The 12,453-nt window shown below is 37.6% G+C and overlaps 1 protein-coding gene across 5 annotated transcripts in view; it reads left to right on the top strand.

Moving 5' to 3' along the window:
• The window catches only part of LOC102270821 (transmembrane 9 superfamily member 2-like), a 79,050-nt gene that overhangs the window by 26,976 nt on the left and 39,621 nt on the right, over nt 1-12,453 (top strand). For all 5 annotated transcript variants that reach the window (XM_070366055.1, XM_070366058.1, XM_070366056.1 and 2 more), the window contains exons 8-9: nt 9,188-9,267; nt 12,276-12,372. In XM_070366055.1, the coding sequence (XP_070222156.1) occupies nt 9,188-9,267; nt 12,276-12,372 (177 nt within the window). The remainder of the gene's footprint in view (nt 1-9,187; nt 9,268-12,275; nt 12,373-12,453) is intronic.

Raw genomic sequence — 12,453 nt, 5'->3', positions numbered from 1 at the left:
TCAAAAACAAACTGAGAGAAAGAGATTAGCTTTGTGGTTACTGGAAGCAGGGGATGAGGGGAGGGAGGAATTAAATGATGGTGATCATAACTACAAACTTGGAGTTATAAGATAAATAAGTGCTAGGGATGTAATGTACATCATGATAAATATAATTAATGCTGTATGTTATATATGAAAGTTGGGAGTAAATCCTAGGAGTTCTGATCCTAAGGAAAACATATTTTTTAATTTCTTTAATTTTGTATCTATATGAGATGATGGATGCTCACTAAACCTATTCTGGTCATGATTTCATGACATATGTTAAGTCCCATCATTATGCTGTACACCTTAAACGTATACAGTGCTGTATATCAATTATACTCAGTAAAGCTGGAAGAAAAAAATAATAAAATAAAAAAATTTAAGTGTAAGAACGCTTATGTTTACAGGAAATGTCAAGGGAAAGCACATCTAAACTGAAGTTTAGACTCAAGCCAGAGGCCTACATGGTATGGTGTTGGTGGTCTGTCTGCCTGCTGGAAGCAACTGTGGCAGTCAAAAGAGCTAAGGTGCAGGTTTAGATGCAGCTATAGCATATGGGCGGAGAAGGCCACAGCACCCCACTCCAGTACTCTTGCCTGGAAAATCCCATGGACGGAGGAGCCTGGTGGGCTGCAGTCCATGGGGTTGCTAAGAGTCGGACACGACTGAGCGACTTCACTTTCACTTTTCACTTTCCTGCATTGGAGAAGGAAATGGCAACCCACTCCAGTGTTCTTGCCTGGAGAATCCCAGGGACGGGGGAGCCTGGTGGGCTGCCGTCTATGGGGTCGCACACAGTCAGACATGACTGAAGCGACTTAGCAGCAGCAGCAGCATAGCATGTGGGGGTTTTGAGGAAATTGCTTTATTTGGGGTTAGATCTTAACTCCTTGTTCTTTAACTTTCCTTAATCCTGGAAGCTATTTCAGAAGAGGAATTTTCCTTCCCACTGAAACTCATTTAAGGTGCTTAGAAGGCCTGTGGCTTCCAGATGTGGTACAATGGAAAGAACCAGACAAACCCAAGGTCTGAATCCTGGCTTTGACATTTCTTAGCTGTGTGAACTTGGGCAGGTTACATTGAGCCTATATTTCCTGACCTGTAAAATGGGGATAAAATAGTCACCTCATGTGATTGCTAGCAGAGATAAGTGAACAAACATATAAAATATTTAGCACAGCTCCTAGCCGGTAGTAGACACACAGTGTTTCCTGTGCCTTCTCTCAGATACAGGACCGCTTGCTTTACAAATGTCTTATGCAAAAGTAGCTCATAGGTGCAGAGTACACTTACACAGTGAGAATGCACTAAGCCACAATATTCTTTTTTTGCCTTTACTTAATTGCTTTTAACCACAATATTCTGTATCTGAACACCAGAAAGTTGCTGTTACAGTTGTGGGGAGGGCACCAGGAAGAGTGGTTATGAATATCTCTCATGGTGCTGTTTCTTTATTTTCTGTCTTGGGTTCAAAATGTTTGTGTTTTTTTAAAATTTTTTACCCAGTGATAATCGTACATATCAACATGTCCCAAAGTGCATTCCCAAGAATGCTAGTCAAATTTGGAAAATGCTACTTCCTACTGTCTGCTTTTGTAGCTTCACAAAGCACATGAGTGTTTGATATTGTTTTTTAGTTGCTATGTTTGACTTTTTTCGACCCCATGGACTGTAGCCCACTGGCTTCCTCTGTCCGTGGGATTTCCCAGGCAAGAATACTGGAGTGGGTTGCCATTTTCTTCTCTAGGAGACCTGCCCGACTCAGGGATCAAATTCACACTCCTGCTTGGTAGGCAGATTCTTTACCGCTGAATCACCTGGGAAGCCCACATTAGTGTTTTAAAGTCTCCTAATAGAGAAACCTTTGACTGAGTCTAACTCAACAGTTTAGACTCCTCTTTGACTATGGAGTACTATTCTGGAGTAACATTTCTATCCCACTGCAGATTCTACTATGTGCACACTAGGTGTATAAGGTGGTTGTGTCTTATCGTACCTTACAAGATTCTGTTAAACTAGAAATTTTTACATTTTAAATTTAAAAAATTTATTGAACTATAGTTGATATACAATATCATGTAAGTTTCAGGTGTACAGCACAGATTCAGTTACACACATATATATATATATATATATATATATATATTCTTTTAGATTCTTTCCCTTATAGGTTATTACATAATAGCAAATATAGTTTCCTGTGCTATTTAGTAGGTCCTTGTCAGTTGTTTTAAGTAAAAAAAAAATTATAGTAGTAATTCATGTTCATTTTAAGAATATAGAAAGATCACAAAATGTAAATAAAAGTCATTTAGAATACCACCATGTGCTGAGAACCACCATGAAAATTTTGGTGTATGGAATTAAGAGAGAATTCTGAAATCAGACAGCTGGGTTTGAGTTCCTGTTTTCTACCACTACTTACTATACTAGATCTTGCCTACCATTTACCACTTCGATCTTCAGTTTCTTCATTTGTAAAACGGGGTCAATAATAGTAATTATCTACATCACAGGTGTGAAATTTAAATAAGGAAATATAACTAAAGGCACGTGGTATAGTTTCTGACACAAAGAAGGAGCTCAAACAATGCTTGCTACTAGTAGTATCATTAGGTTGTGAGAATTGGATGAGCTACATTGTTTTGTAACCTGCCCTTTTAACTTAACCATATAATGTAAACACTTGCCATATGATTACATTTTCTTCTGCATTATTTAAATTTAAACTTGGTGAGATTATATTATTTTAAATTTAATATTATGAAAATGAAAGTTCAATTCTCTACAATAAAAAATTGTATTGAACCTATAACATAGCTTTCAGTGGACAAATGAGAAGCTGTGTACTTAATTATCATTTATTGAATGGCTTCAGTGGGAATGACAGAATTTGAAAATAAGTCTCTTTTTCTGGATTTCCCCAGTGGTTCAGTGGTTAGAACGCCTCGCTTCCAATGCAGGGGGCACAAGTTCAGTCCCTGGTTGGGGAATTAAGATCCCACATGCCAGACAGTGCAGTAAGGAGAAAAAAAAGAAAATAAGTCTTTTATCCTCCAACTAAATAATTGATTCAGGTCAATAATTGATTAAAGGATATTAAAACTGTAGATGACTGAGTGCTGGAGAAACTGGGTTATTCTCACAGTGACAAAGTAGCACTCCATAGATTATTTTCTAATTGTAAATGGGAAAATATAAAAATAAATGGATAAAATAAATATGATAAATAGGAATTCATACTGATCTCCCTGATCAGTATGTCAGTATAGCAGTGGTCGTGCTAGCCCTTTCCCCTTGCTGATCTGTAACTTCTTTCTCTGATATTGAGAAACCTGGCTCCCATTATCCACAAGTTCAGTTCAGTTGCTCAGTCGTGTCTGACTCTTTGCGACCCCATAAACCACAGCACACCAGGCCTCCCTGTCCATCACCAACTCCCAGAGTCCACCCAAACCCATGTCCATCGAGTTGGTGATACCATCCAACCATCTCATCCTCTGTTGTCCCCTTCTCCTCCTGCCCTCAATCTTTCCCAGCATCAGGGTCTTTTCAAGTGAGTCACCTCTTTGCATCAGGTGGCCAGAGTATTGGAGTTTCACCTTCAACATCAGTCCTTCCAATGAACACCCAGGACTGATCTCCTTTAGGATGGACTGGTTGGATCTCCTTGCAGTCCAAGGGACTCTCAAGAGTCTTCTCCAACACCACAGTTCAAAAGCATCAATTCTTTGGTGCTCAGCTTTCTTCACAGTCCAACTCTCACATCCAAACATGGGAAAAACCATAGCTTTGACTAGACGGACCTTTGTTGGCAAAGTAATGTCTCTGCTTTTTAATATGCTGTCTAGGTTGGCCATAACTCCTTCCAAGGAGTAAGTGTCTTTTAATTTCATGGCTACAATCACCATCTGCAGTGATTTTGGAGCCCAGAAAAATAAAGTCAGCCACTGTTTCTGCTGTTTCCCCATCTATTTGCCATGAAGTGATGGGACTGGATGCCATGATCTTAGTTTTCTGAATGTTGAGCTTTAAGCCAACTTTTTCATATATAGTTTATATAATGATTTTGTTCAGAAGTTACTGAAGGATGGGACCATAATGATTAACATTTGAATGAAGACCTTTTATTCATCTGTTTATATAACAAATATTTTTGAGGATCTATTATGTTCCTGGGCTTCTTTGGTGGCTCAGCAGTAATGCAATGCAGGAGACATAAGAATTACACTTAGAAGAAAGGGAAGGTGTAAATCTAGTGCAGTATTATTAATGTCTCTAGTTGGTGACATGGTGCTTCCCTGGTGGCTCAGTGGTAAAGAATCCACCAGCCAATGCAGGAGATGCGGGTTCGATCCCTGGGTCAGGGAGATCCCCTGGAGGAGGGCATGACAACCCACTCCAGTATTCTTGCCTGGGGCACCCCATGGACAGAGGAGCCCGGTGGGCTACAGTCCACCGGGTGGCAAAGAGTTGGACACAACTGAGCGACTTGGCATGCATGATTATGTGCCTAGCATGGGAATTTTTATAAAGTACCTAGTTTAACTTTATTTTTCATACTTAACTCTGAAGGCAGGTATTTTAAATCCCCATTTTTTTTTTTTTTTTGCCTCTTGGCTTGCAGAATCTTAGTTCCCCGATCAGGGATTGAACCCAGGCCACAGCAATGAAAGTGCCAAGTCCTAACCACTGGACCACCAGCAATTCCCTTTAAATCTTCATTTTATAGACTATAAAACTGAGACTCATAAAGTCACTTGCCCAAGGTCACAAATGTAAAGGATTATAAATCTAGATTAAGTTGGCTACAGAATCCAGGCTCCTAAAACAACCACTTTAATGGTGTGAGTTTATTTTAATTTTTTATTTATTTTTTGACATGTGAAATCTTGCTTCCCTGACTGCCAGGGAAGTCCCCAAGGTATGAGTTTACAATGGGCAGGAACTATGCCTGGAAACAAAGGGTGGGGATGGGAGGGCTTTACAGACAGCCCCCAGGGGAGGGCGGGGCTCTGGCAGGAAGACAGTGTCTAGAGGCCAGCAGGCCCTGGGGCATCCAGAAGGCGAGGCCCTGGGGGGCTGGTGGAGGGGCTGGATTGGTTCCCAGAAGCCCTGGGGTTCTGGTGGGCAGCGGAGGCCAGATCCCACCATCCAGGCCCAGGCTGGGCAGAACTCCCAGGTGCTGGGAAGACTTTTTAAGAGAGAGGCCTTGAGCTAGTCCTTGAAGGATGCTGAGGAAGGCATTTTGGGAAAGGTCATAGACTGAGTTAAAAGACCTGGAATTTAGGAATTTGGAGGGGGGCTAGAGGAAGGGCTTTCCAAGTGAGAATGTACATGTGTATGTGGGGAACAGTGAATAGATTTGTCTGAAAGAAATTTTTTCATTTGTTTATTCATTCAGCAATAGGTAATAAGTGCATCCTAGGTGCCAGGTGTTAAGTCCTGGGTATATAAAGGCCAAAAAGATTCAGTATAACACCCCAGACTTTAATCGTTTATGTGTAAACAGTATTCGTAGAAAGGTAGATTTGAAACACATTTTGAATGGCCTTGAATGCTGGGCTAAGATATTTCTACTCATCATATTTTACTTTAAAAAACTTACTGTTTATACCACCAATTAAAGATTTTTTTGATTTCACTCTAATCACATTAATTTTAGCTATGTATCTGTGTATGTGAGTTATATAAGCTTTAGCTGTGGGCTAGCTTGAGACCCTAGCCACAGGTCTTGCATTTTTTTGCAAGATGCATTCCTGATTTTCAGGCACCATAGACTAATAACTGAATTTGAGAATCAGAGAGTTTTGGTACTGGTTTACTTCAAACTCATACTTGACCTTGAGCAGGTTAATTTTCTTTTCTGGACTTCAGTTTCCCCATAGTAAAGTGAGGGAATGGAGCTCAACCCTATCAGATTAATATCTTCTTTTAATAACAAATGTTTTATCCTTCTCCCTTTGCTGTTGTAAAATAATTTTAATAGATACTAGATAATTAAACTTGTCTTACACATAGTTTCAAGAGACATCAGTATAACACCACAACTATAATATAAAGGAGAAATTTAAAAAATCCATTTTTAATAAGATGTATTTCAGTCATTGTTAGATGCTTGCATCTATGTGTATTCGCATGCTCAGTCATGTCCCACTCTATGGGACCCTATGGACTACATACAGTCTCCCAGGTTCTTTGGTCCATGGGATTTTCCTGGCAAGAATACTGGAGTATATTGCAATTTCCTCCTCCAGGGACCTATGTGTATAATCATTGTAAATATGATATGTATATGAATACAGATGAATGTGAGACTATTGTATATTGGTAGCTCAAATATCACATCTTTCTAAAGGATGCCATGATTTTCTGAGATGTTGATCAATTTTAATAAAGTTTCAAGCCAAACAGTACCATTTTCCCTCAATTTACATGGTAATTGCATTCCTGGGGGAAAAATAAATGTATATTAACTTGCTTGCCAATGCAGCAGATGCCGGAGACAAGAGTTCGATCCCTTGGTCAGGAAGAGCCCCTGGAGGAGGGTACGGGAACCAACTCCATTATTCTTGCCTCGAGATTCATATGTACAGAGAAGCCTGGTGGGTCACGGTCCATGGGTTGCAAAGAGTTGGACACGACTGAAAAGATTTAGCACACAAAAATACTTTAATTGTAAAATGTTAGAAGGAAGAGCCCTGGAGGAGGGTGCTGTGGGAACCAACTGTATTATTCTTATATCATGAAATGATTACCACAGTAATTTAGTGAACATTCATCATCTCATATAGATACAAAAGAAAAAAAAGTATTTTTCCTTGTGATGAGAACTCTTAGCTTTCCTTTCTTTGTAACTTCCACGTATAACACGCAGCGGTGTTCATTAATCATGCTGTACGTGGCGCCCCTCGTCTTCTTTATAACTGGAAGTCCTTTTGACCACCTTCATCTAAAAGCAGTGTACATTGACTTTCTTCATACCCATCCCCACACTTTACAAAAAACATAGATACCTAATTTTATTAATTTTTTCTGCCCATTTAAAATTTTTTAAATTATAAAAGTATGATAATACATCTATAGGAGACTTGGAAAATACAGAACAAAGTTACTATAGTTCCATTATATATTACAATTATTTTTAAGTAGATAAATTAAGATTTTTAGTTGGAGCTTCAATATCAAACTCTCAAACATTAATAGGATGAATAGACAGAAAAGTAGAAGGCTATAGCAGACCTGAAAAGTACTATGAACCAATTTAACGTAATTAAGATTTATACAATTTTCATACAACAGCAGGATACAAATTCTATTCAAGTTCCCATAGACTATAAATCAGGAGACCCTAGAACATATCCACGGACATAAAACAAGGTGCAAAATTTCATGGTCTAAAAGTATTGAAATCATACAGAGTCTGTTTTCTTATCACTGGAATTATTTTAGAAATCATTATCAAAAGATATTTGAAAATAAACCACATAATTTCAAGTGCAATGTGACATTTACCAGGAGAGATCTTTGACTTAGCCATTGAAAGCCTCAATGAAGTTAAAAGACTGAAGAAACACAGTGGGTGATTGCAGAGAAGAAAGCATTTAAATGAGAAACTAATTAAAATGAGAAATTAATATTAAAGGTACTTTAAAAACCCTGTGTTTTTTTAAATCAAATATCCACTTTTTAAATGATGGGTGCAGATACCAAATTTTAAATAATAAGTCATATTTGGTCCGTTTGTTACCTGTGTTTTCCTTTTGCTAAGAGTATGCCATTAATTTAAGGGGTAATAATACCACATTAATGGTTTAAATGTTTATCAGGGATTATCTTTTAAGATATTCATTTATTGGGGCTATTTTATAAGAAAGCTATTGAAAGGTTCAGTTTGATCATACATCAGCAGAAACAACTGGTGATTATATTTTCTTAGGTTTTAATAAGTATTGAGAACCACAATATTAAAAAACTTTTTATCAGTTTGTTGCTGAAACATTTCAAAATACTTAAAGTACAAAAGTAAAATATTAGAATATTCTGTAAGAAATAATGACAGAAATTGAATACTGTTTTCTAAGTAAACAAAATAATAATAAACCTATTTGCAGGAGGTGGATTTGGTATGTTGTAGTGAAGCAAGTTGTCTTATAGTTCAAAATTTTAGTTCAATTTAAATAATAATATTGATAATACTTATATGTGGTGAAGGCTTCAAACCATATAGAAAATGTATAAGTAAAATTCTGCCTTCCTTTACTACCCTTCCCCTAATTTCTAGTCTCTTCCTCCGAAAGTATAACCATTGTTTTTTCTTGCAGAAAAATGTTTGCATCTACAAAATATGTATTTTTTTTGGAGGGGGAATAGAATCTTGCTGTACATACGTGTCTTACTATGTACTTTCCACCTTTATTTTTTCATTTAATGCTATTTCATAGACATGTCATCACCTAGAGATGTACATCATTCTTTTTAATGGTTACATAGTATTTCTTAGCATGGACTACCATAGTTTGTTTATTCCTATTCTGATGGGGATTTTTGATTATTTTTAGGTTTTTAAATTTAAAAACAAACCACAGTGACTCTCATTATATATGCCTATGAAGTTTCAATTAAGATGAAAATGTGGTCTGGACAAAAAGAAATGAAGTATGGGGTGGATTTAGGGTGACAGAAAAATAACAAAAAGGTGCTATTATTTCTGATGAACAGTAAACTAAATTTTTTTTCCTAGTCCCTTTCTGAAATGAGATAGTGAAGTGAAATTGCTCAGTCTTGTCTGACTCTTTGTGACCCCATGGACTGTAGCCTACAAGGCTTCTCCGTCCGTGGGATTTTCCAGGCAAGAGTGCTGGAGTGGGTTGCCATTTCCTTCTCCGGGGGATCTTCCCAACCCAGGGATTGAACCCGGGTCTCCTGCATTGCAGGCAGATGCTTTACCATCTGAGCCACCAGGGAAGCCTGAAATGAGATAGGATATCAGTAAATAAAAGTAAGATGAAAATGTCAGGCTAGATTGCATGATTCCATGAAGTTAGCAGTAAAGAAATGGAGAATGTACAGGCAGAATAACTTTCTGTTTTAGGATTATAACCTTTAATAAAAGGTCAGTTAAAATTTGGTCATGTGATTTTTGTATTTTTGTTTCTAGGAAAACAAACAGATCAGGTGGGGTTCTAGGTGGGATTATATTTTGGAATCTATGTCTCATACCAGCATTCAGTGGTTTAGGTAAGCACTTTATGAATTAAAGAGTAAGTAGCTTCACGGTGGGAAATGTATACACACACACACACACATATATATGCATATGTGTATTTTAAAAATTATTTTGTTACCAGAGATGATCTTTTGTTCCTTCCAGTTTTATTGAGATATAATTGACATATAATAGTATAAGTTTAAAGTGTGCAGAATAATGATCTGACTTGTATTGATGACCACACGAAGTTTAGTGAGTATCAGTGATCTCCTATAGATACGAAATGAAAGCAATGTAAAAAATTTCCCCTCAGTGATGAAAACTCTTAGGATTTACAGTCTTAACAACTTTCAGTATAACGTACATTAGTGTTAATTATATTTATCATATTGTACATTATATCTCTAGTACTTATTTATCTTACAACTGCACGTTTGTACCTTTTAATTACTTCACCCAATTCCCTTTCCCCTAACCCCCTATCAGAGATGATCTTGAGTGACAGTTTTTCTTCTCTCTGGCTAATTTCCCCTCTTCTTCTCCTCCCCCACCTCTCTACATACACAAAGAGAAACAAAAAGGAAAATCTGTTGTAAATATACTAATGTTTATGCTCAAGGGAAAAAGAAGGCTGAGATGTCCAAGAGATAGCATGTCTGCGTGTAAAGAGTAATACATGCTGGGAAGCAGGCAGGATAGGACTGTGATAGTGGACCCTGTGCAGAAGATGGAAGGAGAACAAGACAGATGCTTTCATTTGTGGGGTCAGAAAGTCTGAGCAAAGTAGAGTGTAGGAAAAGCAGTAACCAACTGGAGTGGAGGAAGGTAAAGATGTCATGAAACACTGGGAAAAGAGCAGAGAAAGATGAAAAGATTACAGATGAGAAACCAAAGCACTGCAAGTGGTCACTTAATCAAGGCGAGTCATTTAGATGAGACAATTGTGTGGAGATAATGTCTGTGAGTGAAGGTCGATTCATTCTCCAGGTGTTCATTTTCATCCCTATTAGGATGCCAAGCACTAGGGGAGGTGCTCAGACATGGCAGTGAATAAGGCACCCAGGCTTCCTCTCGCAGGAAGCTTACATTCTAGTGGAATCACAGTGAAGGGACTTGATTCCTCAGGAATCTTCAACAGGATCAAACCACAGAGTTAGAAGTCCTTCGTGACTGTGGAAGGAATAGTTTCAACATGAAACTGAAGGATGGACCAGCTGAGAATGTGATGATTGAGGCTTTCCTAAAGTGCTGACAGCGAGCATAGGATCTTCAGTTAGTAATTTAGGAGACTGATCAGAGAAGCTGATGAGAAATAGATGAAACTGTACACATAGTACCTTTCCCCCTTCATTTCTTATAATAAAGCAGTTTTGGATGGAGGAAGACTATAAAGGTAAAGATGAAAGTAAAGTGAAAGTGAAGTCGCTCAGTCGTGTCCTGACTCTTTGTGACCCCATGGACTGTACCCTACCAGGCTCCTCTGTCCATGGGATTTTCCAGGCAATAGTACTGAAGTGGATTGCTATTTCCTTCTCCAGGGGATCTTCCTGACCCCGGGATCAAACCCAGGTCTCCCACATTGTAGACAGACGCTTTACTGTCTGAGCCATCAGGGAAGTCCAAAAGATGAAAGTAAGGAAGGGTATAATTCTATGAGTATGGTCTTCTGAGGTAATGATTTTCCTTATACTGCCATTGCCTTTGTTTTTAAAAAAATATTTTATTTTGGGATGGAGGACACATGTACACCCATGGCTGATTCATTTCAATGTATGGCAGAAACCACCACAATATTGTAAAGTAATTAGCCTCTAAGTAAAATTAATTAAAGAAATATTTTATTGGTGTATAGTTGCTTTACAATATTGAGGTAGTTTCTGCTGTACAGCAGAGTGAATCAGCTATGTGTTTACATATATCCTCTTTTTTGGATTTCCTTCCCATTTAGGTCACCACAGAGCACTGAGTAGGGTTCCCTGAGCTAACAGTAGGTTCTCATTAGTTATCAACTTTATTTTTTAAAATTTCATTTTATTGAAGTACAGTTGATTTACAATGCTATTGCCTTTAACGTGAGAATAGCTCCCATTCTCCTCCTCCTCCTATTTCTATCCTCAGTCTTCCTTCTCCTCTACCTCCTTCTCCTCCTCATTATAATGATCATATCTTAACTTTTCTAGAAAATCTTCTGTTGGGGCAATAGTCCACGTCCCATTTTGTCACACCTCCAAGGAGTCTCTTCAAATAAAATTTTTTAAAATGGTTTCTTTAAAGGGGTCATGAAAGGAAAGGGCATCCAGATCAATGGTGGGGCTAATCTCTAGTATTAATATTTATGATGTAATAATAAATGTACTTTAGTTTCTGTCTCGAGCTAATTTACTTATGACATTTAACAGACATTTTAGACATCTTAGCGGCACTTTTCTACAACAGTGCTGGTCTTTTCAGAGATTCTGGTGAAACTTTTTTAAATGTGTCTGGATTTGGCTGGGTGGTGGGATGGCTAAAGGTCTTGGTTTTCATTTGGACATAATTTTTAAGATTCAGTTTTGGAACCAGTAAGAGCTGGTAGGTAAGTGGTCCATGGGATCTTTACCCTGAAACTTGATAAAGTTAAAAGCCTTGGTCCATCTAAGGATCTACCCAAGGACAGTCAGGCAGTCATCAATTTAACCTTGACTCCTGGACTTCCATTCTCAGTTTCATGTTCTGGAACTAAGTTTGCGTTCCTGATCTTTTTCATTTCCCCTTGTTTATTTTTGGGAATGTACTCTTAAAAAGTTGTAAAATAACCTTAAGAATAGTGTTGCTTCTATTGCTTAATGGGTAATGAACTTTTGTGATAGAACTTTAAGTTCATTTAATATATTGAGGTATTATCCAAATGTATTAGCCTTTGATCCAAATGTAACTTTAGAAAACTGATTGACATGACAATTTGAATGTCTTTTACATGTGCACAAATTTTCTTTTTTACTGTTCAAATAAGAAATTTGAGGTTTAACTTCTATTTTTCCTTCTTTCCATTTTGTAGTATCTTGAATTCATTTGTCATTGTTCTCTTCTTAACTGGAATGGTGGCTATGATCATATTAAGAACTCTCCACAAAGATATTATCAGATATAATCAGGTTTGTTTTCCTGTAAATAAAAATGCACATATTTGATTCAGCCAATATTTGAATGCCTGCTTTGCCCAGTTCTCAAGGTTA

Source organism: Bos mutus, chromosome X (assembly GCF_027580195.1).
Source record: "Bos mutus isolate GX-2022 chromosome X, NWIPB_WYAK_1.1, whole genome shotgun sequence".
Taxonomy (NCBI): Eukaryota; Metazoa; Chordata; class Mammalia; order Artiodactyla; family Bovidae; genus Bos; species Bos mutus.
The sequence above is the reverse complement of the archived record's forward strand: the minus strand, read 5'-3'. Positions and strand labels throughout refer to the sequence as shown.